Below are 26,924 nucleotides of genomic sequence, written 5' to 3'. Positions count from 1 at the left end.
GTACTCAGCACTGGACTCTGCAGATACTGCCCACATAGAGATGATGATGAATACAGTTCAAGAGGAGAGAAAGTTGTCCAGACTTTTTTAAAGAAATTTAAAAGTACTACAGAATTTTCAAATGTTTATATCAATGAAGTGTTTACAAAACCAGAAGACAAGTTGAAAATGCAGAAGATTGAAAAGCATGAAAAGAAAACTGAAAAGATCGCAGAATATCAGGCCTATGTAAAATAGAACTATAATGCCAATTTTTTTATGTTGTGCACAGAAACCTGATGATGATGGTATTATCACCAAATAAATAATAATTTGGCTGTTAAAGACTGTACATCCTTCAGAAAACAACAGGGAGCCAGCTTGCTTTTATTTCCCTCTGTCCCTGACTGAGGAGCTCCTGCCAAAGCATGTGGTTTAAATTGTAATTAAGATGATAAAGCCTAGTGTATGGGAACTATTTAAAGGTGGTGGAAGTACAGTGCCCACCATGTCCTTCAGGGTTTGCTTGTGCCCTATGTTCAGCAGCTCCTAAGTATTCTCAATGATGCTGTGACATCATTGTCTCATCCATCCAAATGTTTATTGTCAGATTCCATCTGGGCATAAATAAAACTATTTCATATAAAAATAACTGAAAAAAATATTATTTTATGAGACACAGACATTCTTTCTAATTAAATCAGAAAAGGCTGCTATAGCAACAATTGCGGAATATTTCTTTAAAAAACAAAGGTTTTAAAAACTATTTTAGGATAGTGTGAGATAGAAATATCAGAATCTTTCCTATATTGAAGACAAAATGTTAGTGGAATCTTAAGTCGAAGCTAGTTAGTGGAGACTTTCACAGACCAGCTTTAGAAAGTAAGATACATTTAGTGTTCATAAATGTAATAGAGATAGAATAATAAGATTACATCTTGTTTCTGACAAAACTGTAACAGCTAAGAAAAAAAGACCTAGGATTCTTAACGGAAAATGCAATGGAGAACATGGGGTAATTTTGATTGGCAATTAAGAAAAGACAGCAATACAGTGCAGAAGGCAAATGAAAGGAAACTAAAATGGCTTTATATGTTTCACTGTCATCTGGAATATTTTGTTTGACTCTGGTCAGTGCAGGTAAAAAAGTTAGAAAACAAGGAGTTTGGAGGAAAAGGAGATAAATTAAGAAAAGGAAGGTTTTGGTATTCAGAGAGATAGAAAAGACTTGGTACTTCTAATTGAGAGAAGAGAGGAATGAGGGTGAAATAGAAAATAGAAGGTGGCAAGACAAATTATGAACCTTAACCATTTTCCCTTCTTTCATAAAGTCAAAGAAAATTAACATCATTTTGAACAACTATATTTAAAGCTAGAAGTCTTGAATTAACCTCCCCCTACCCCCGAGCAATGATTACCTTAAAATAACATGTTGATTAAGAAAATAGTAGGATTTAAAGTAGATAGTGTGTTTCAAAGGAAAAGAAAAAAAATGAAACTATTTTTTTGGAAGATATGTAAATTGTCAAATTTCACTAGTTTTATCATATAAAAGCAACCAGTGGCACACAATACTTATTTGCCAAAATCTACTGGTCTTCAACCTATTGACAAGAAAGCATCAAAGATCAAGTGATTCTCATCAAGTAGTCACAATGTCTTTTTAATTTTATTAACTTTATTAATTTTTATTTTTAATTGTAATTATTTATAATTATTTTTATATTATATATTTATATTATTTATATTTATATTATATATTATTATATTTATATTTTATATATTTTTATATTTTATTTATATATAATTTTATAATCATTTTTATTAATTTTTGAAGTTTATTCCTGCTTTTCAAAGGTATTTATGTCCCTTATTTTTCACCTTTCTTTTCCTGTACATTTCTCTCCTTACTTTCCACTCAACTGGAAGCACAATTGGTAAGCACAGCCAACTACTAGTTAGCAGCAGAAATATAGAGGGGAGTGTTTGAGACATACCCCACTTACATACTGCAATATTTTCCTTTGTGCACATAAAAATACATATGCAAGTAGGAAAGGTCAGCATACAAGTTATTAAATAATTAAGACAGTCTTCTCAGGGCGAAAGGTAGAAGACATGTTTGTTTAGTATGATTGAACTTGGTCAGGTATGGTCAGCCAGGTCAGCCTTAACAGCAGTAATAATGAGCTGACAAATGTGATTATGGGAAGCCTGCAGGCCCTATTGCACTTTTGCTCTAACTCTGCTTGACTGGGATGCAGTTGCATATTTTTTTGCTGCTGTTGTTTATGCCATGTCACACAACCTTATCAGCATGTTTGCTTCCATTCATGAGCATACAGTATTAACACAATGACTATACCACAGGTTGCAGTCAACCACCATACTTTTGCCTTGTCAGACTACCCTTCTGTGGATGCTATTTTAGCAATACTTGCAAAAAGATGTGAAAAGGGATAAAAATTGCTGTATTTTGTTGCAAAGGTATGCTCCTTGAATAGTGAGTTATAAAATAGTGAGTTGAAGAAGGTGACATTGAGCAACACTGAAGACGAAGGGGCTTACAGTCTGCAGTAAAACGATACTTACTTTCAAAAAAGTAAATATGCATTAATTACTTTAAAACCAACTCAGAATGCAGTTTCAGCTATAGGTTGTGAGTAATACAGCTAGAACTAACTCATAAGAGAATATATGGGTCTTAAATATTTTCATATATCTGTATATTACTTTTATTTCTGAATTTGAATGTGCACTCCAAAATTCTTACCATATTATAAAGTATGAATTTATACAAATAACAACAATGAATACATAAGACGAACTGTTTACTGCATAATTCATTGAAAGAATGAAAAAAGGTAAAATTACATACATTTCAGTAATGGTTTCTGGAAGATTTGTTGGAATTTCAGTAAGGCCTTTCCCACGACAATCCACAATGTTGTTACTACAGGTGCATGCAGCAGGACAATGCAAGACACTGCAGGATGGAGCCATAAATGATTGGTGACCTGCAGAGGAAAAGACTTTCTTCTAAAACTGCACAGAACAGTAGTCCTCAAGAGTAAAATATCATGTTTTACACTTCCATGAAAAACACTCTTGCCCATCAACACTTTCGAATTACATTAATTTAAATTCCTAATTAATAGCAGTATGGTGACAAAATGAGACTACTGTTCTAGATTCTTCATAAATTCTCAATTTCTCCAGCAACTCATATGCAAAATTATCTGTTAAAGAAAATGAATGCAGTCCATTTTTGGGGGTGCATTCTTATTTCTTTGGGGGTGCAATCTTATTTCTTTTGTGGTTTTAAAAACCAAGTATTGATTTATGTAGCTTTTAAGAGTTTTTTATATTATAAATGAATGTTGACAGTAATGAATTTTGACAATAAAAGCACTGAAGCTCTTCTGACAGTTCTGTTCTGTTCTGCAAATACTCATTAGCATTATTTGTCACTGTATGTATCAGTTACGGATTATTTTGGAGTTATGGCTTTCCATCCAAACATATAGAGCTTTGACTTCACAACTCATACTTATGCTTTCTATGTTACTTCAGTGGACTTCTTATTCTCTTAAGTTAGCACATTCTGACTACTCAGGTGGCTAATTTGCATGATTATGTCTTTCATATCTCCATATATTCCTTTTACTTCTGAATTTGAAAAATTCAAATAAACGGATCACACATTTTATAACAATAAGTAAAACACTCATTATTCTATTGATTTAATGATACTTTATCATTGTTTTGTAATGATATAAAAGGCACAAAAACACGAGAAAGGCATGAAGACTTTTTTTTTCCCCCTTTCCTTTTTATTAAGGTAAAAACGCTAAGGACTGTTTTAAATTCCCATGAAACAAAAAGAGACTTCTGTGTTGTGAAACCACAACTTTGTCTCAGATCTCCCTCGCTAGATTTAATGCCATATATTAAGATAGAAAGGGTCCACTGATAATGTAAGTAAGGTCACTTTGAAGTTGCAGCCAGTGCTGTTCCTAGTTACAGCTTCAAATAACAACAAAAATATTAAAATTGCTTCACTGAAAAGTTAGACCTGTGAGATAGTAGTTCACAATATAATAACTTGATTTCACATTAAGGTATGTGTTACAAAAGTACAAACAGCTGCCAAAAAGAATAAAGCCATGTTATTCCTTTTAATACTAACAAAGAGAAAATACTTCATCTGCATTTATTAAACAAAAATTGAGTGATCCAGGGATAAAAAGTGGCTATACTCCCTCCTCAAAATCAGCATTACAATGATCAGGTTGTAAAACAACTTACAAATAAGATATGTGATGTGTTCTTGCTAGAAGACCTTTTATGAACACATAAATGCAGAAGTAATGGTTAGAGCATGGCTAACATCTACCGTGCTACAGTGACAGCACCTTACACTGCAGTGTTAGAAGCTGCTCAGTAATGAGAGATTTTGCTGTGCAAAAAAACTGTATTCAGAAAATAGATCCATGTAAATTTTGGCATAATTAGCAATAGAGATTTGGGCATTCTCAGGAAAACAACTAGCAGAAACGCCTGTGCTGAGCCACAGAAAGACTGACAGTTATTTCCCAGTTGTTTTTCAATACTTTGAGGGAAACTAAAACAGTAGTTCGAGTTTACAGAAAATTTTCAATCTGAGCTAAAAATATTTGTATAAAAAAGATAAAACTTGCCTTCTTCCTCATCTTGGAGACAAGAATAAAGAAAAAATATCAAACAGACAGAATGTGATTAGTAATGAACTGTTAGCCATTTCATCATTTCATAGCAACCTAATGCATTAAAGCACAGCAATAGAATTCAGAATTTTTTTTGGAATTTCAAAATACTTTTTCAACTGAAACAGAAAAGCAACAGAAAAATGTAACAAAAAAGGAAAAATAACAACCCATAGTGCTTAAAAATGTGTATATCAACAACCCAAATTCTTATTATGAAAGGCCTTATGTTCTTAACTGGTGCACCTTTTTATCTCATTTCCCATCTCACTTCCCCATAATTCATAGTTACAAAGACTATATATTCTATGACACATTCACAAAAAAATTGTAATGACAGAAGCAGCACCACAGAAGATACAAATTACTGATAAGAATGATTAGTTTCATTAAAAAACAGTAATAATAATAATAAAAAAATCACGCAAACGTTATCACCATGCGAGGAGGCAAAGCGCTGCCCTTACCACTGCAGACGAACTCTCGCTTCTGGACCTCAGCCACATTGTGGCCACGCAGGTGTGCCGGGCCCATGCACTGAGTGTACAAGCCTACACGGGGTCGCTGCCGCAGCCAGTCTGACAGCCAGGCCAGGTGGCAGTCGCAGTAGAGGTTGTTGGAGTGCAGGCGACTGCATGAGAAAATGGACACCCAGGTTTAAATTGCGGAGAACAAACAGAAAAGTAACCTGTCCCTCCTCTTCCCACCTCCAGCAGCAAACCAGTTTATTAATAAAGATCTTTTGCCGAAAGTCTGTTAAATGCTTATAAGCAAAACTATGTAAGCAACAAAATGGCCTTTTATTTGTGGTTTAGATGATTACAAAAATAGATGAAGGCTTCTTAAGAAATTAAACTAAATGAAAGAAGTAAATACGCAAGAGCTTGAAAGCTGCCAGGGAAGTCTTTAGTACAGGTCTGCATTAATGGTGACTAGACAAAAATGTCTCAAGTGATATAAAACTATAGTGTCCTACAGTGATAACATGCTGTCAAAAAAGTAAGAGTGAATAAACCATTTGGTTTCCAATTAGATACATCTGGAAGTCTCCCCATTATTAGTCTCTATAGAAACAGCCTGCAAAGTCTGTCTAACAGGTCATGTTCATTTTCTACTGAACAAGGCAGAGTAATAACTCCATATAAAACACCATTTTTTCACATCTTTGCTGACTTCCTTTCTTTTTGTTTAATCATAGAAAGAGGACTTAGCTGTTTTTGGCTCCTAGCGGCATAGAGGCTAAGCAATGTCTGAAATTAAAAGCAATGCTAAAGCAAGCTATGAAATTAAGGAAGTTGCCTCTTCAGTGGCAGAGTCTGAAGCAAGACCATGGCTCCGTGCCAAGTGGCAAAAAGCACTTTTCCATTGATAAAATATCACACAAATGCATTCACTAAATTAGGTTAATTACTTTTCTCTGGCGCTTACTTTTCCCTGCTTCTTGCATTTTTCTCAAACTACAGAAAAGTACATCAACAGTTATGCATCAAATCCCTACTCAGATCCATCCGTAACAGAATAATGTCATTTTGGTCCTTTTTAGTTGATGTGCTGCTCACTAAATAACTGGAAAGGAAGTAAAAGAAAACCAGAATTTAAACAAGAAGTCTAGATAATCCATGAAAAGACTGTAAAGGAACAGAGTTGCGTGACAGACCAACAAAACCAAAATATTTTAATTCATTGGTTGCTTTTTTTTTCCATAAATGATTAGAAATTAAAGGCAGTGCATTTTTCTGTACTTATTTTTGTGTGAGCGCTTTGCAAACACAGCTCACAATACAGCATACTCATCCAGTACAACCTGTGGCCAGCTGTAGGCAAGAAGACCATTGCAAATCAGAACTAATGCTGCTGAAATTTATACGGTTATACAAGCATATTCTTATGGGATGTTATAGCTATAATCTAGGATTCTGTGTGCCTGTTTTCTTTTGCTCAGAAAATGAATTTTTAAAAAGTGAAATATCCACAAAAGAAGTTTAAGTTTTAAAAAAAAAAAATTGTTATTTGATTCACTGTAATCTGTGCTTCAGAATACAAACTAGATTTCAAAGTTTGAAAGAGGAACAGATGGATATTAATGTTTTCAGGTCCCAGACACAAGAGAATAAAATGGAATGAAATTCTATTCTCAAAATATAACTGAGGCCACCAAAAGCCAATGCTCAGCACAATTCAAGAGCTCTTGTATTTGTCCATGTAAGAGTAGCTATAATTCTGTTATGAAATCAACAGAACTACTCATCTGAATGATGTTATTTCAGTTACAGATGTTAATTCAAGTGACTAGCCCCACTGACTTTATTTCCACTTCACTGGAAAGCCTGTTTGAAAGTATCTCAGGACTAAACTTTGATAGAGTCTAGCTTTGTTGCTTAACACAATGTACGTTTATTGTTAGCTGAATATCAACAGAACAAATAACCCCAAATTGCATCTCCTGCACACACACTCTTTTCATTGTGTTTTGTTTTAGAAGCTTCAAGTGTTCTTCTGTGAAAGTCATAACCTCTAAAAGTGGGGACCTTATTGTAAATGCTGACACAACTTTAATTATAATAGCACTACCGGATGATGCTATAATTTTATGTTACAAAGAATGTTGGAAAGTCAGTTTAGTTTAATTAGGTCTGCTAGCAGTCCAGTAATAAAAGCATAAAGATTTCCCATTTATCACATCTGACAGCCAATCAAAGATTCTTCCATGTTACTAAATGAAATGTGACCCATTCAGTAGCTCAAAGTAAAACAAATTTTTGACTTTCAAAAAACATCAATTTCTTTTGCTATACAGCCGTAACATATAAAAGAGAATCCCTTCTGTCTCCACCTTTTCTGTAGAAAAGATGGTAAAACTTTTCTATGATCAAACAGTGCACTACAAAACATCCAGCTAGGAAAAGACCATGAAAACATTTCCATCATCCTATCCTGAAGAAACAGAATGAAAACGATGCAACAACCTCTAAACTCCTGAGCCACAAGAATTAGCTTTGGGGTTTCACCTTTCAGAATTATCTGCCACACACACTTCATGCCTACAAACCTCAGTATTACTGTTTTGACAGATACTTTCCATGCATGTATAAGTATTTACAGGCCACTGGCAGAACTTGGTTGAGGGAAAAATGGTATACTGAACATACTGGGTTCGTAACAATGGCAGTCAGTTTCCATGGGACTACTTACAATGTTCTGAGTTTGGGCATATGATTGAAACTTGCGACGGATAATCGAGTGATGTTATTGTTGTTGAGAGTGCTGCAAAGTCAAGAAGAAGCATATTAACAAGTTACCATAATTTATGTCACATTGACTGCATTTTTCTTTACAAGGCATAGTAAAGGAAGAGAATGGTGCTCTGCTTTTAGGAATGGCTATGAGGAAAATGAACCCTAACGTTGAGGTCCACTTCGACTCCATATTCAACCCCTACTACAACACAGTGGTTTGACCATTCCATTAATAACCATAAATAATCAGAGGCCTCAATAACCCTTAATTAACTCAAAGAGAGGACTGAAACAGAGCTTCCATTAATACTGAGAACATCTATGGCATTAAAGCTAAGACTGCTGTCCTTGTGTAAGGAAATATAGTTTGAGAGTATTCCTGCAGAAAAGTCCTTGGGTTTAGGGCAGCAGTTTCTTTTTCTAGCTTCTGAGAGCCCATGCTTTTTGACAGAGGATGCAAGCTAAAGACCTGCCTGCTATTTTTCCTAAGAATCTTCTGAAGTAAACTGCAGTCAGTGCTGTTGCAGATGATCCAGGGCAGCATGAACAATAGGTGACCTTCTGCTATATGATGCAAGGAGGCATGCATCTTAATGCTCTAGCAAGTAATTTATGTTTTGGACAAAATGCCTGGGACCTGAGACAGAAACTAGGAATAAATCTTAGCCAATTATTGGCTAGCACAGAACCATCATGCACAGGAAGTGCAGTTTGTAAAGATGATGAAACTTTATGAATGATCCTGCAGCTAGCTGTTGTCTTTTGGCTGCAAATAAAATGTGAACAAGTTTGACTTGAGTACAGGGAAACAAGTGTCAGAATTTACAGTTTCTACTTAGAGATTACTCGCTTGACTACAACATAGAATGTGCTCTGCATTTTTAAACAGAATTATGACACTAATACTAATAATTCCCTCTGTCCTTTTGAAGCAATAAGTGCTTTACTTTCTTTCTTTACATTTTTAAACCACAAGGTGTAATTTGTGTGCATTTTGAGTAAAGAACTCTGTGATCCTGAAACAGAGTAAAGTAAATTCATAGCACCCTGGATCAGTTTATATGCCTCCACATTAGCCAAACAAATAATTTCTGGTGCGGTGTGCTGGATTTTGCATTTCTGTGCTTACTCATTCCAATCCTATATGTTTTCTTCACTGTGCATAAGACATCTCCCCTGTGTGCCCTCAGGGCTACATAAGCAAAAAGATTAATCAATAGAAATAAAAAATTGGGGAGATCATTATTTTTTATGAAAATGGAATAATAAGAAGCAAAAAAATTTCCAATTGGATGCCTTAATGAATAAATTACAGCCAGCAGACTTTTGTGGATTTTCTTAATGTAGACATGCTAAATGACAGTTCTCATCACTGTCTTCATGCATGACTTCTTTCAAGGTTTAAAAAAATCTTCTCTTTCAATGAAGGGAATGAAAGTAAGTATATTTCCATAGCTGTCAGCTGTTTAAAGAATATCTAGAAGTTTTTATTTTAAATTTCATATGTTTCATGTTTGACTTCATACAATCAAAGAATGACTTGGGCTAGAAGGGATCTTAGTAATAACCTATTTCTAAACCCTCTTCTATAAGGAGCAGATGCATGAACACATAAGGAATTAAGTCATTTTTGTAACTCTTGTGATCCAAAATGCTGAATTTCACAGCAAAGCTATAATCAAAAGAAAACCAAAAGAGCTTAGTCAATACTTTTGCTTAAAACTGTTAAATGCTATTGCAAAGAGTATGACAATAGAAACATATTTCTTGAATATGACAGCAAGTTGCATTACATTATATTTTTTCGTAGTCACAGTTTCCCCAGTGTAACTTAGGAAAAGAAAACTGAAAAACAAAATTTCACATAAATCTGCTAGTGAATTAACAAACTGAGAGGATTATATCCGTACCTGCTTTCACACTTCAGAACTGTCTCAATTTAGATGAATTTTGTATCATTAACATTAATAGTCTCTAGGATTCTACAATTATTTAACCAATATGTAAGCCACGTTACCTTAGTAAATGTTTCAAATTGTGACTAAATGGGGCTTCAGACCATGTAAATTTAAAAATTATTTAAAAGCTCCATCATGTAATTTGAAGTGGTATAAAAATTCAGTGCTTAGAATAATCAACTTCAAATGAAAACAAAACATGTAGTCTTATACAGTACTCAGTGCATTTATACGATAGTGTGATTTACACAGTTTTCATTACTTAAGCTATATTGAAAAAAGTCGCATTAGATACATACTTTTCAGCAGTGCTCAAAATATCTCAAATAAGAAATATTTTCTCAACTGTTGTTGCTTATCACACGTATTTTGAGATAGATTTTTAACTGAATAATGGTAGTAGTCTATGTAAATTTGAAAAGTTCTAACAACCTATTTTTTCAGTAGACAATTTCTCTTAACACTTTTGTTCCCTTCTGCATTAATCGAAATCAGTGTAAAATTTTTACCACCTCCTTCAACTGGGATGGATGACATTTTCCAACTACTAAAACATGCAAGCATTAAAAACTGCAAGTAATGTTAGTATCCATATATACATACATTTAACATTTCTACATGTAAAAGAAGGCTCATATTAAAAAACATGATAACCAGAGTAAGCCATCACTGGAAAATACTGCTATATATATGAGCACCAAAGATAAAAACTTCCCAAAACATCAGGTTTACCTATAGAAAACCGACAATTCATCAGATTTACAATTAGACTCCATATTGAACCCACAGTATGTTTCACATGGATTTGTACCAGAAAGTTAACAATAGTTTTGTTATGCTAAGATTATACAGTAAAAAAAAAAAAAATAATAAAAGGCAATGATTGCTTTCTAATATGATACTTTCTTGCCAGCAGCTCCTAGTTAGGAGCTTAGTTCCTAAGTTGCATGGATATACAGACATTATCTGTCAAAAAAGCTTTTTTACTTCAGAAACCTAGAAGAAAATAACCAAGCTTCCTCCCACCCCATAGGGTGTGATTTACCAAGCTTAATTCAGGCTAACATGCGGTAACCCACTGATATGCAGTCTTTCACTTCCTTTAATGCCAAAAAAAAAAAAAAAAAAAAAAAAGTGACATTTTCACTGACAGAAAATATTTCAGGAATGTGTGCTGTCTTAAATTCTTTGGGAACAGAGACGCTTTGTTCATTATCCTGACTGTTTTGAGGTTGGGTGTCACTGATAATAATTTTGTTATCTTTTACCTCTCCAATGACAACAGTGAGAAAGAAAAAGTATACAGAAATCTAATTGCAATAAAAACCTGAAATGGCATACAAACATATTTCTGTCTCTATATGCATACACAGAAAAATTAAAATCTTTAAAAATCCACATAACATAGACAGGCTAAACCTCTCACCACATACAGCAGTGTTTGCTAGGGAAGTGCCTCTCTGAAAACACCTAGATTGTCAGATATATTTAGTATATTGTTCCTTAAGTAGAGAGGCTGGACAATCAAACTGATGTCAGACTGTACAACAAAGGCAATCATGGAAATGTTCAGCACCTCAGCAATGTTGTATCATTTACAAAATAATTGGATTCATTAATACTCCTCTCTCCATTTTAAAAGGAAATATCTATTATTTTCTTACAGTATCTATCATCTGCTTTTTTTTTTTTTTTTTTTTTTTAATTGTTTGTTGTGGTTTCCTGGCAGATTAAAGGAGCATCTCCGTCTCCCCTGACATTTTTACCATTATATAGCACATTGCAGTGGATTATTTTAAGACATCTTTTCACCAGACAATTCTGACACCAGACTTGCAGCTCACAGATAAGCTTTTACATTAGTACTCCCCAGATACCGAGCTCTTACTAAAAGTCAGAGATAGAAGCAGTACTTACAGCACTTCCAGGTCGCGTAGAGCCCTAAATGCCCCATCTTCAATACAGCTGATCTGGTTGTAATCCAGTTGCCTGTTAAACAGATTAGGACGGTATTTGTGAAGGAGCTGAGCGCTGGCAGTGCGTGTGGAGCAAGCATCCTATGGGTGTGCATGGCCACACTAACCGAAACACTCTCACAAACATGCTCGCGTGCTTAGGACTGTCAGACACCATGCCGGCCTGGATGCTGCCACAGAAATCTCTTTTTGTTCTGAACTGTCTGCGCAAACAGCAGCTCCAGGAGAGCTCCAGTAAATAATAACTGCACCTTATATTAAATGCCAAAGGAATGCAATTTCATTACATCAAGAAAAGCTATCCATTAAAAGCTCTCAGCGTCATCTTGCTGAAACAATTTCATTAAGGTAAAGGACGGTAAATCACTTAATGTCACACGCATCCCCTCGGTGACCTAACAGAATCCATTTATCAGAGCAGCCCAGCTGCATGTTAATTCCCTGTGCCCTGGCAGCCGTGAGCAAGGGACCACTTTTAGGGGTGCATCTGCCTCAGATGGTTGGTGTAGGGGCAAGGAGGGGGCGTTAACAGCCATCAACTTCTCCAGTATTTCCCAGTGCAGAAATATTAGCATCCAAGATATTTACATACACAGCTATATCCTTTAATTCTGCTCCAAATCAAACTAGCATTTCTACTAGAAGCTTCAGCGTGCAATTTTCTGCATAGTTTGTGCTCTCTGCAATTGTTTGCAGTTAGGATGTTGTCACTGAGCTCTTGAATTCTGGACATAAAGCTCAGCAATCCATCCCATACATTATTAATCTTAAAGTATTAAGTTATAAAAAATTTACATTCATTTCTCTGAAGAATTCTACTACTTTTTCAATCCATAACATTGATACAGTACATATAGCACAATTTAAAAACCGTATGCTGAAATTAAACACTATGCAAATACAAAATCCCAATGTTTGTAAGTTTCTCATATAGATACTAAGTATCTATAAATACTATCTGTAAATATGCAAAAAAATACAACCTCACTTCAAGCAATCAAAAGATCTTCAAACCTCATATTTAGCAGTAATAGATAATATATAGGGACATATATTGTGTGAACAATAGGAAGTGAATGAACAAAATACAAATGAACTCTGTCCTTTCTATCTCCAATCATGTATTAGCTACTAGGGCTAATGAGGTGTTTACTAAAGCTTCTTCTGTGATTCTTCTGAACCTATGATAAATCATTAATAATGATTTATTAATAAATCATCATATCCACTGTTGAGTTTAACATACCAACTTCTTTAAAGTTGTAGTTTCATCCAAATTTTTTATCTGAATTACTACTATGCAGGAATAAAATAATACAGCTACAGCAGTCTGTGTTTCTGTGTACTGAAAGTTACATTGAAATGCAAACTATAATTTCCTTAATATAATCTTTAATAATTTTGGTGCAGTGTTATAGCACTAATGCTGCAGTGTTGGAATATTTAAGCCTACTTACTGAGGCTTTTTTCATTTTACTAATTAATTTCATTTAACAATTAAGTTAATAGACTTTTTATTTTATAGAAGTAAAATATATACAAAGTACAATTTTCTAACCTCTTCAACAATTTATCACAGCTATTTAAATTAGTACAATGTCATGAAATGCTACCCTTGACACAATACAAAAGAGAAATTGTTTCCAGACAAATTGGAAAAATCTTTTAATGCCATTGAATTTGCCTAATGCAGTCTGCAGGTTAATCTGTAAAAGGGTGAGCTGTATGTTTGCCCATATCTTATTATCCTTAGCTGTCAATGTATAAATCAGTGCTGACACAGCTTCTTCTAAATCATCCATATTATACACAAAAGAATATCTTTTAACAGTACAGAAAGCATTTGAGAAAATCTTGTCCTACACAAACTGAAAGGCAGATTTCTTCCACTATCAGCAGCTGTGGTGCACCCGAAAACTTTTGGACTGCTTCCTTTAGGGAATCATCATTACCACTATCTTAGTGAAGGGTGAGTTGTTTTCATTTAAATCCTCGTCCAGAAAGACTTCTCTGTTTGCAATGAACTTATGAATTGGTTAGGGTTTCAGGGAAGGGAATTTTGTGGATGGGAGATGAAATGCTTCCAAGGTTTATAAATGATCTTTGGAAGATACTACCTTCCCTACGCTTCAGACAATCTTCTACCACTTATGACAATGATATGAAAGGATCAGAAAAACACCGTTAATTAGTGTAATGTATATTCTTTAAGCTACATAAGACTGTGTGCTTGCCTTGAACAGCAATTTATGGTATTGTAATATATGGTAATTTTGCTAAGGTAAAGATATTCATTGAATATAAATCCAAACAAAAAGGCAGACAATATTTCATAACCAGCTTATCATTTATGTGTAATGTCCTGCAATTGGATATACTGAAGAAATCTGAATTCTTAGGGTTAGATTGGTTTCTGAGAGCCAGTTGTGTAAAGACTATGACTACAGGTGTAGGCAAGGGAGCAAAGAAATACGTCTCCAATTTTAAGCTGTCTTGTCATTTATTTTTAGCAAAATGACTTCTAAGAACATGCATTAAAATATCTACAATGCTATGAAAAAACCTTTCTCATCACTAAGCTATTGACAATAACAATACTAGCTGCATTATAGAAGACTTCATTTCCTCTGAGAATTTCTTTTCTTCTTTTTACATGACTAAAATGCCCTGAAGAACAGAAGCTGAGCAGACATGGACCAACAACATTGGCCCATCATCCTCCTTCCCCTCTCCTCAATACATTCCACAGCTTTTTTCCCTACTATCTCTGTGTTGGGTGTTTTCTATGTAGGACTTCTCCACCTCTCTGAATCATTGTTTCCATACTTTCCTTTCTGCCCTAACTTCCACAAAGCAGTTGATTACCTTGGATAGTGTGTATCCTGCAAAGCTCATAAAATGCCAAACAACTGCTGATATATTCAAAATCTTTCAGATGCTACAGTATTATCTGGCTATTTCACATGCTTAATATTTACTGCTATTTAAAATATTACCATTCACATGTAGCAAAGAACATTCAACTAGGAAGTTAATGTGTGTTTTAGAATCGGTTTTGCCGGCACACCCAACACTGTAGAAACATGTTACTAACCTAGATTTTCCTCCCTTTTAGCATTTGTTTTCAATCAGATAATGATAAATAAAAAGTAAAAAAAAAAAAAAATCTTATTATGCGTAAGAAGAACTTTTCACGACATAAATTTGAAAACTGCTACCTTCGGAGAGAAAAAATACCTGACCAAAAGAGAAAACCTTCTTTCTTCTTCCACAGAAGCTGAGTTAAAAGTTACAACCATTTCAATCTATGTCTAACTTTACCCTCCCATTATTCAGCACTTGAAAGCACTTTGTAGTAAAAGCAGGAGTGGCATCACACAGCTTTAGCATCATCTTTTTTGTTCAGAAATGATTTTATTCTACTAATGAATCAAATTAATTGTAAACATTTTTAAGAAGTCATCAGGAAAAGTCTGAATCTCTTCTAGATCCCTGTGGTGTCTTTCTCACCAGTAAATATTAATAAATCTCTCTAGTCTTAGCACACTGTACACTGTATTTCCTAACATTATATTTTTCCTTGGGAAAAGAACATAGTGCACAATATTTATCACTGCAGTAGATTTTCTGGAAGTAGTCACTATTTTAAGGTCTCCTTGTATTTTTGCAACAGAATTGAGTTATGCTTTCCTATTTCTCAATTCCTCTCTCAATTTCAATTTCAAGTGGGATCAATAACTTCAGAGGTATTGGTTGAGAAAGATGTAACAGGACTGTGTAAAAATTTATTCTGTTTTATCAAACTTCAGAGAATTGATTGTTTTCTGTGCCTGCTTATTGCTATTCTTTCATTGGGAAGTGAAGTGCTTTTATCTACTTGCACTTGCTAATGTAATTTATTTTGCTCTTTGCTAAATTTTCCTGTAAAACATTTTAATGTATATGTATATATTTTTCTAATATACATCATCCTTTTTCTTTTAACTTGAAATTAATAAGCAAGGCTTAAAAGTACTTCAAGAAATACCTACATACTATACATAGAATAAACTAGAAGAAAAGGGAGAAAAGATTTATTGCTCCATCCTCTCAAATTTACCTATCATTTTAGTTAGGTAAAACGACAAGTAATGTCTTGGAGAGAAGCAAAAATTAAAAAAATTAAAGATAAAACAGCAGAGTGCTATGAAAAAGAGGAACACTGAATGAGAAATCTGTGATTTCTGTAATGCATTTTAACCAAATAGATGACAAACAGCCTCAAGATCATTACAAATGTGGAGAGCATATATGTTGTAAATATGGGGAACAGAGAAGCCATACCAGAGGTCATGCACATAATCCATGAAAGTTCTGCTAGAAGTATTTATTTATTTAAATATTAATTATAAAATCCTTATCTAGAGAGTTGGTTGTTTTTTTTTTAACATACTAAAAAAGACTTGCAAGAAATTAAGTTCTCAATTCAGAAAATTCTAATTTGAAACTTATTTCAATGACAAATGTTCTTCCTGATTTAAAAACATAATAAACTTCAACATTTAATAAATGATTTATTTATGATCAAAAGCAAACTTATTTTAGCAGGCCAAATTTGAGGTAAATAATCTGTAATGAAAAATAGTAGCATTAAAAATGGCATTCAGCTCCCATATTGAAATCGTCCTTTGCTGAAACAATCAGAAAGAACAACTTTTTGCATGAAGACCATAAAGTCACTGAGCTTTTTGGCAGCAACAGTTTAAAGAATGACTAGTTAAGTTCACCTATGCTTGCCATCATTCCTTCGGTGATACTTTTTGACTCTACCAAAACTCATAAGAAGAACATACTAACAGAACATACTAACATCCTGTGAAAATCCTTATAGATGTATGCCTGAAACAAAAGTGGCTGAGCAGGCTAGTAGTTAAATGATTCCCACTAAGAATAAGAGTAAAAAATATGTCAATTCTAAATTCTTTAAAAAATTTCTCACACAAGCAGTGCATTTGGATTAGCACTCATACAGATGAGCAGACAGCACACTTCCAGTTGCAGTGGAATTCTGTGTGTAATCTGAAATCACTAACAATACCTTCAGCAGGACTCTATAGTTTCCAGCTGCTAATAACACTGAACTTCAAGAAAAAGTCCAGTCATAGCCAGACAAAATGAATACAACAGTTATGTTTTTAGTGACAATGCAAGCTTTAAATCTTTCACAGTAGACCCATAAAGGTATCAAAGTAACATCATGCATCATAATGATATTGAAGGTTCTGGACAAAGTTTAGTGGATACAGGTGTCTCTTTCTCCACTAACTCTCCATTTTCTAAGCCAGTTCTATCTGTAAAACTACTACATCCCCATGTAGCTTTTATCTTTGGGGTGACAGCTACAATGTCCAACAGCATCCTGGCCCTAAGATCCACCATGACCATTACCTACATAATGACCGTTCAATTCCCCTTACTTTTCTGACCCAGTAGCCAATGACTCCACAAACTCTCAGTTTCCTTCTGTAACAAGGGAGAGAACAGATCCTCTGTAGCTGCCTTTCTCCTGCTCCCTGATGGAGCAAAACTGCCCAAGAGGACATCACTATCCCCTGAAACAATAAAAACAGGCTACAGAATACTTGCAGGAGATACAATGAAACTGTTCCCTCCTATTTTATTGTTGGCATCATTTTGATGGTAAGTGCATTTATTATCACAGTTCAGTTCTGCTATGATGTGTGTTACTGCTTCCCATCCTCTTCCATGTATTGATTACACAGCAGAAGAGAAAGTTGGAATCTTAAAAAACTTTCTGTACTTTATATAGAAATCTCAGAATACTGTTTTATAAAAATCACTAGATGTCAAAATCTGCTTCTCAAAATCTGAAACTATTATTATTATATTTACAACAGTGTTTCATATTCACTTGATTTTTACGCCCAGTTATTTTAATTCCTTCTAACCAGATCCGAGAAACAATCCATCCAAAATTATAACCAGAGTAGCTAAAGCATTTTCTTAACACCCTAAATTTAAATAAAATTCCTGAGGTTGGGAAGCTTTCAAATTAAATGTTCCACAACTGGTGTGAGCACTGTACCACCAGGGAGGATTATGAAACCGTCATTAACATGTGTATTAAAAATATGTATTTTATTTCCAATTTATATGATAATTTCTATTTGCTTTTTAAAAATCTGAAAAGCCTAACTTTTTGAAGCGAATTCTCCAAGAAGAGGTACCAAATTATGAAGTAACTTTGGGAATTAAGTTTCCCTCATTTATTGGCACAGTCATTAACTGGGCTGCAGTCATGAGAGCAAAGTCAGGATGCTGAGAGAGACCATAGAATGACTTGGATTGGAAGGGATCTCAAGGATCATCAAGTTCCAACTCCCCTGCCACAGGCAGGGTTGCCAGCTGCTATATCAACTAGATCAGATTGCCCAGAACTCCATCCAGCCTTGCCTTAAACACCTCTTGGGATGGGGCATCCACAACCGTTCTGGGCAACCTGTTCCATCACCTCACCACTTTCTCAATAAAACTTCCCCATAACATCTAATCTAAATATCTCTTCCTTTAGTGTAAAACTATTTCCCCTTGTCTTATCATTATCTACCCATGTAAAAAGTTGATTTCCCTCACGTTTATAAACTGCCTTTAAATAATGGAAGGCCACAATGAGGTCCTACTGCAGCATTCCCTTTTCCAGGCTGAACAAGCCCAGTTTCTACAGCCTGTCTTCATAGGAGAGGTGCTCCAGTCCTTGGATCATCTTGGCCATTCTCTGGACCCTCTCCAAAAACTCAACATCTTTCCTGTGTTGGGGGCCCCAGACTGGAGCAGTACTCCAGTTCACAAGGGCAGAATAAAGGGAGTCAATCATCTTCGTCATCCTGTTGGCCACCTCTCTTCTGATGGAACCCAGGATATGACTGGATATCCAGGCTGCAAGCGCACACTGTTGGCTCATATTAAGTTTTTCATCTACCAGGATTCCTAAGTCCTTCACAGCACGGCTACTCTGAAGGAGTTCTTTTTCCAGTTTGTATACAGATCTGGTATTACCTCGACCCAAATGCAAAACCTTGCATTTGCTCTGTTCAATCTCATTAGGTTAAGAAAAACCCACCTTTTGAGTTTCCAGTACCTCTGGATGGCATCCCTTCCTTCTGCTGTATCTGTCTGATTGGCATTTGGGAAATCAGATCTGAGCATCATATCTAATCTCAGTATCCCCCGCAGATGCTAACAAATCCTGGTTGGGGTGAGTCCAACTAGGATCATCAAGATGAAGCAGGTGACATTAGGGTACAGTCTGTGAAAACTGCATTTGTTTAGCCTTAAGAAGAAAAGGCAAAGGGCGGGGGATATTATAGTTACCTACAAGGGCCCAACAGGAGGACTTTTTTGTTTTGTTTTGTGATGGGGCTTGTTGATGAAATTATGATTTCTCACAATGCGTTGCTCAGTTTGTTTCTTTTATCGTGTACAGAATATATCTTATAAATATTATTAAGATGTCCAGAATGGAACCATGGCCCCATCTCATGGAAACTGGACAGCTGCTTCTGAGAAGCATCAAGAAGACCTTAGAGCTAACATATTAGCAGGAAATCAAAAGATACAAGTGGTATTATCAACTTTAGAGGACATAATTTTCCTCAGGTATTCTGAGTTAATATCTAATTCCTTTTGCTCCATGAAAACGAAAACAACTTTATTTGGTGACCATAAAATCTATTCCAAAATGTTCCAGCTCCTCATTCGAGTGGGGAAATATTACTCTGTAGTTTCTATTCTGCAAAATAAAATATATAACCAGTTTGATTTCTGTGAGATTTGTTAACTGCCTTTGAAATAGCTTACAGCTAACGCTTAGGATGGTTTTAAACGCACTCAATTTATCTAATGAAGTGTCCCTGTAACTTATATTGTAATTTATCTGATGTTCTTAGACAAAATAAAACTTGCATTTACAAAGTTTTCTAATGCAGGTTTCTTTACTTTTTGTACCTTCACCTCTCCCTCTGTTTGGTTAACATCTTTAAAAGTATGCTTACCCATTAGACAATTACAGAAGAAACTGTGATATTAGAACAAATATTGAATGCCACTTATGTCAGTTCTCAGCAAAACCACTGTTGTTGCCATTCCCTAGTTTAATCATTCCACAGATGCTACATGCCTTCATTTTATAGTCCCTTTTGTTTGCAAAGAGATGCTTTCTACATATATTACCCATCCACTGATTTTTTCGTTTATTGGAGAATGAAATAAAAACAGTATATTTCTTCTTCAGATCCTTCTTTAAGTGTAATATAAATGGCTAAATGGAAGGCTAGTGTTCAGTTCTCTCCATCTTTACTAATTTTCTGGAAATGAACAAAAGCTATTCATTTCCTGTCTATCTGCTCTAGCTACAGAAATTCTATGCTGGACTCCAACTGACTTGCCTCATAAACTCACGTGTTATTCTGATACTCACATCTACACCACACATAATAAACAGTGAGCAACCAAGAATGAAGGTAGCATTTACAACAAGAGAAATGTGCTTGTTGCTGCTTACTGCTGCAGTGGCATCATAAATATTAAAAATCAAATTTCTTTCTTTTTTTGTCTTTCTGGGACCACTAAAGAAATGTAATTTCTGTAGTTTTCCTGGTATCACAATAAACTATGTGCCACTGATAAGATTTGGATTTTTGTGGCAATTACACAGTCTTATGAAACTTTTGTTTAAATTATCTTCCAAAAGATAAAGTCTTTAAAAAGCAGGTGTACCGTTTTATGCACATTTTCAACAGAATTCAGGATCCTTACCATGAATATTATCTTAGCTAAAGATTAGCATTCTAACTCAGTTCCTGACTGGAACTATCTCACAGTACATACTTATTCCAGTCAAGTATACTGCCCTGCCATTTGAAGACTCTCAATGATACTTTTATTTTTACACTAAAATTTCTTTCAATCATCAATTTATCAAATATAAAAGCCCATACACAAAAATGCAAGCTTACCCTTGTAGCTATGCCTCTTTCCAACCATGAATAATGATGGGACCAGTATAGAATATCTTTTAAACAAACTAACAAAGCTGCTTTGAGATGTGCTTGCAAGTTTTTAAGCATAATAGACTCAAATATATTAGATTTTCCTAGTAACACAGTAACACCTAGTAACACAGAAACACACATTTCTAAAAATCAAAGCAAGCAGGGCAAACACTTGTCCATTCTGCTGAAATTCTTGAATTTAAGCCTTCGTAACTGATTTGTGTGCAGTGCTAAGGGCAGTAGAATGGAGTAGAGTCCATCACAGGATGCCAAAAACACAAAGGGCTTCACTCGTGGAGATGCAACATCTTGTACAGCAATCATGAAGCACTTAAAGTAGTTCAACTAAAAAGTTCTCTAAATTGACAACTACAATTAGTAGAAAGTATTTCAATAGAAATAACATGAAAACATAAGAACTTAATACTCCCCTGTTCTCACTGATGTGACTAAGACAGCAATTACACTTTTTCACGGCTGCATCACAATGGCAGCTTCATGGACTTTCTTGACCCCAGCAGAATACGTCCTCTGTCATTGTTGGTTGTTTGCTAGCAATGAACCCCCAGCTTACAGCTGCAGTTACAGCTTTTGAGTGGATAACCTTGTTTCCTACCATAGAAGTTCATGACAATCTTCAGGTCATTCAGCTCATTCAGATCACTAAACTGACTCACTGCTCTAAACAAAAGTCAAAAAGTCATTGCTTTCTTTTGTCTTGAAGCACATATTTCTTCACACAGAAGCTGTAAGAATTAAAAACTTGCCCATGAACTTTAAGGTCACTATCTCCAGGAAAGTGAGTCTAGCTTTCAGAAAATACTTATTTTGCCACAAAGAAAACTGTGGGAGAAAAGTAAATACTGAAGCAGGAAAACATATGTGAGCAAACTAGATAATAGCATGATTTTTCTTTCTTTCTTTCTTTTGCACAGGAAAACAAAACACATACATAGACATGAAGAAGAACAGATTTTTCTACTTGAAACAATGAAATGTTTAAAGTAATTTGACATTCAAATATTAAACTCAGGTTACAATAAATAAATACTTACAATGTCTTGTTCTATTCAACTCCATTTAAATGTTTCAGATTTCATGATGGGCAAAGATAGGATGCTTAAGATAAGTTAAAATATTTTGCCAAAACAAGATTGGTTTTATGCAAGGATTACTTGAGCAGCTATAAAAGTGCTTAGCAAAAAGGTATCTGACAGAACAAAAGGAAATTGTATTGACAAAGCACTATCATCGGAGTACATATAATAAGGAGAAAAATACTTACAGATTTTTTATGTCTACTGCTCCACGAAATGCCTTCCTGGGTATGGCTTGAATCTGATTTTCACTAAGATCACTATTAAAAAGAAGATCAAATGAAACTTAAAATCTGCCACATATATTTCTGTGTATAACAACAAAAAAGATTGAAAGAATCTGACAGAGCTGACAGAGCAAACAATTCCAGCTATTGCCATTCAATAAATGTCTCTGATGAAAATTACATTATTACTTGAACTGATTTGCAATTGAAGAAAAATAAGTAGCAAAAATACTCAAATTAGTTTATCTTTGTTGCACTATATAGCTCCCTTTCAAAATAACAGCAATTATGCCAAACCTAAATAGAACCATTACACAGTTTAACAATGCAGGCCAAACTGATTTCATTTTTAACTGATTGATTTTAATTTTCAACTCATTCCAAACACAAGACATGAAATCACGCAGTTTGGAAGCCTTCAGAGATGCATCTACCTACAGAGAGTAAGAAATTAGATGAAGAAGCTTGCTTGAGCCTCTGAATGCAATTCAGAAACAAATCAGAAGTGTACAGGCTGTATTTTCACTAGAATTCTTTCTCAGGTTACAGAGCAGTTCTGTTGTGAATAGCTAGATTTTGCTTTGCTAAAACCAAAACAAGAGCTTCACTCCACAACATCAAGAACTCCAAAGCATGCTCCACATGCACTCCAATCCCGAACAGTAATGTTTTCAATATCTTGTATTTTAGAGACAATTTTTAGATAACCTTTTCTGGGAGGTTTTAGGAAAAATATTGCAAATATTATGCTTAAAATATTCTGTGCAATATTGCACAGACGTAAGACATAGCTGAGATGAAATGAATAAGCAGGAATCATTCAGTTGATTAAATACAATCATGCTTTTGACATAATCTTTCCCTGAAGTGTAATCTAGCACGAGCTCATATTTCCATTTATTAGAAATCACTCCTGGAGATTTCTTTCAAATTTATGAACTTAAAGAATTGTTCGAGGACTTTATAAAATTCCACACTACCTGACTCCAGAAAAATTTACATCAATATAATACCTTTGAAAATAATTCCATGTACATTGTCATCAAGTTTGTTTTATTGGAGGCATTTTCAGTTTATGGAAAACCACATTCTATATACTAAATCTTTCACACTTTGTGCATATAACTGTACTCCTGTATCTCGCAAAGTATATTTAACCCAACTAAGCTATTATTAACAATATGTGGAAAAAGAAGCATCTGTGAGCTATGATTTAATTTTCAGTCCACCTAGGTAATACTGACATAGAATATGACTGCATTGCTGACAATAAATTCAAATAAAATAAACAAAAATTCAGCCTTCAGCATATGTTACAGTGATGATTTAACAATTGACTTCCTTTAATTCTATCACAAATATAAATAGTAAACATCTATGTATATGGTTATATTTAATCGACTAAAACATTTTACCAATACATAAATTGCATGTAAAGTGGCTTAAAATAGTGATTTCTATCATGATGAAGGACTAACTGGTTATACAGATGTATGTATATATCCATGTAAACCACTGTCATACTCATAAATATATACTGCTGTAGGTAATGGATAATTGTGTATTACACTATTTATGATGGTTAATTGATTGTCATCATTCATCATTTTGTATAATTTTAAAAGTTGGAAATGAACAAAATTGAGACACTTGTGTAAATTATTTCAAAAATATGAATGGTCAGAATCACAGAATGGCTTGGGTTGAAAGAGACCTCGGAGATCATCCAGTTCCAACCTGCTGCCTTAGGCATGGCTTTCATCCACCAGATAAGGCTGCCCAAGGCCTCATCCAACCTGACCCTGAATGCCTCCAGGCAGCCTGTGCCAGGGCCTCACCACTCTCTCTGTGAAAAACTTGCCCATGACATTTAATCTAAATCTCTCCTTGTTTAGTAAAACTATTTCCCCTTGTCCATCACTAGCTATCTATGTAAAAAGTTGATTTTCCTCCTGTTTATAATATCTCTTTAAATATGAGGTCTCCTTAAAGCCTTCTCTTCTCTTTCTTTCTGTAGAAACACATCTCAGCACAAGTACAAATAAGTACTTGTCACAGCTATTAGTCCTGGTTCCTCTGCAAACCATGCATTGAGACTGTATGTGTGTATGCACATGTGAATGAAAGCCAGATGCATCCACAGCATCATTTTCACGCAGCACAGGGTCATGCAGACTAGAGTTCCCTACTGATTTTAGCAAATTTGAAATGTAAACTACTTAATTGAAAAGGTCCCCAAACTTTCTGTGAAAGGCACTTTAAAAAACATCTCTCTAGATGTCTCCAGACCTCTCCCAACATTCTTCTCCAATTTACCCTGTCTTTTTCCAAGATAAATTCTTTTTGCAATGCATCTATTGGGTTGTGAAAAGTTCTTAGAATGTTTATGTAACAGAAGTTAAATCCTTCCTTCATTGCAAAATTCTCTATTAAAAAAAATACCATTTTCAACACAAAAGCTATGCCTACTTATAATGGGAAAGTTCTTTGTAATTATTTATTGATTGCTTCAGGTTTTCATCTGCTCAGTTTAAAAAGGTTTTCTTATAAAAACCTTGAGGGGCTTAACCAAATATTTAACTTTTTATTCTTGCATAAATTACATCTATGTTTCCCAGTGCATAACCATGACTCAGTAACAAGTTGCTGTGTGGTCTTTTTAAGATGCTTTAATTCATTCCTCTGAAATTCTTAGACTGGTCACAAAAAGACAAAACAGAAACAGAGCCACATGTATCACAGGTTGGCTTTTGGGAAATGGGGCAAAAAAACTATTTTCTAGATAAAACTGGACAATTTTGCAGGTCATTCTGTTTCACTGACTTGACTTTGCGGTCTATATTCTGCAATGACAAAAGGTGCAAATCTTCTTTTCAGCCTTTTAGGTGTTTTCAGGCACTAAGAACTGTGTAAACTCCATTTCCCATTTAAAAAAGAACCATTTCAACACGTGTGTACACCAAGAAACATTTATGTTGGTGCTTGATACTTGTAAATGAAAGATGCTCTATGAATTTAAACAAAATTGAAGCCAATAAACAACTGAACACAGTACTTTTACAAGAACAAATCTAAATTTCTGAAAGGATAGGCATGATCCTGTCTTCACATTTGAAATCAGCAATATGATCACGATTTTATCCAAGAAATTATTCCTTGTAATTATAGCAGCCTGAGACTTCATATAAATTTATGGAAGATCAGAACTTAATGAAAATATTTTGTATAAAACTTGAGTGGAAGAGTCAAGGTTATCCTATACAGTTTTTGAAAGTAAGCACGATGATATAATGATATTTTACTGAATTCAACTTATGCAGATCCTAGTTGTCCTATGGAACTCTCCACTAACTTGTCAATGCTGTAAGTCATTTCTAGAGACTTATATTCCAATATTATTAATAGCTCTGAAGCTATTGACCCTTTCAGAAAATTACTGAGTCATAGCTTGGAAGGCTTCATGCTCATAATCCACTAGCTTGCCACAGAGTCCTTCATCACCCAGTCTTCAATGTGCTGACTCAATGATTTTTTGAGCAAAAAATTTTTCAGTGCCAGAACAGTTTTATATAACTTCAGTATCTTTGAGTGCAAGACATCCTCAAAGGTTATTCTGAGGTTCGTCTCACCAAGGCAAGAGATGACATGAATATTGGAGTAATTGCCAGATTCTTGTACAAAAATCCACCTAGGCAGGTGAGGCTCTTGTCAGAGAGGACTTACAAAAGTGCCTGTGCAGCTCTAGGTGTGATTGCACCATTCTCTTGGTAGTGGCTGGTTTCTTTACGGTATCTCTTGGCTGTGTATATGTAAAACATTCTGTTGAGTTGTAATATTCAGGCTGCAACTTCATTTTCTCAAAAACAAAGCAAGAAAACAAAATCCTTACACCAAACCAAGCTGCACTAAATGAGGATACACTGAGAACTTACAAAGAAGTCTGAATGTTTGCCCAACTACACTGATTCTTTGAAAAATTTGTGTACATTTTGATTTTTCCTACAGATGACAAGTTTATGCTTCTAAATTAGAGACTAAATATGTCGCACATAAGTAAAATTACTTTTATTAACATATCACTCAAGCCAAATGAAAAAAGCAGAGATAAGTTATAGTATGTCCAAGACCAGTGATGAAGTAAGCCCTGAAATTATCATGCTTGCATAAAATATAATTCCCTTTTAAGCAAACCAGGTCAGGCAATTTACATACAGTGCATATGGATAATTACACATGCCTCATCTTTTAAACCTATTTCAAAGATAAAGGATTTAAGTGTGGTATTTTCAATGGCACAACAATAGAAGTTGACTAGTTTGAAATTATGCCAAAAAAAAAGTAGATTTCTGTTTTCCATAAACTGATGAAACAGGAAAAAAATGTAAAAATAAAAATTAGAATAGTAAGCCTCTTAACTCCACCTCCCAAATAATCGTTTTCTTTTCATGTATTCAGTTAATTTTTATTTTTTTTTCTACAGAATACATTAGTAAACACGATACATAATGCTTTGTGGAAATAGCAAAAAGACCTTGCCAAAACCTTGTTTCTACTGAAACCTCCCTAAGAAACAGGATGAAACCAGTATATTTCTATTTATCATAATTACTGGTTAGTAGGTAGAAGTATATCACAAAAAAATTAAAAATAAACTGA

At 34.6% G+C, this 26,924-nt stretch overlaps 1 protein-coding gene across 3 annotated transcripts in view; it reads right to left on the bottom strand.

Moving 5' to 3' along the window:
- Window positions 1-26,924, bottom strand: part of SLIT2 (slit guidance ligand 2) — a 243,902-nt gene that overhangs the window by 77,941 nt on the left and 139,037 nt on the right. For all 3 annotated transcript variants that reach the window (XM_042811974.1, XM_042811975.1, XM_042811976.1), the window contains exons 5-9: window positions 22,230-22,301; window positions 11,836-11,907; window positions 7,917-7,988; window positions 5,192-5,355; window positions 2,858-2,996 (exon numbers count right to left, since the gene is read on the bottom strand). In XM_042811974.1, the coding sequence (XP_042667908.1) occupies window positions 2,858-2,996; window positions 5,192-5,355; window positions 7,917-7,988; window positions 11,836-11,907; window positions 22,230-22,301 (519 nt within the window). The remainder of the gene's footprint in view (window positions 1-2,857; window positions 2,997-5,191; window positions 5,356-7,916; window positions 7,989-11,835; window positions 11,908-22,229; window positions 22,302-26,924) is intronic.

This window comes from Centrocercus urophasianus, unplaced genomic scaffold (genome assembly GCF_019232065.1).
Source record: "Centrocercus urophasianus isolate 14NV4802_14NV808 unplaced genomic scaffold, USGS_Curo_1.0 seq_13, whole genome shotgun sequence".
In the NCBI taxonomy this organism is placed as follows: Eukaryota; Metazoa; Chordata; class Aves; order Galliformes; family Phasianidae; genus Centrocercus; species Centrocercus urophasianus.
The sequence above is the reverse complement of the archived record's forward strand: the minus strand, read 5'-3'. Positions and strand labels throughout refer to the sequence as shown.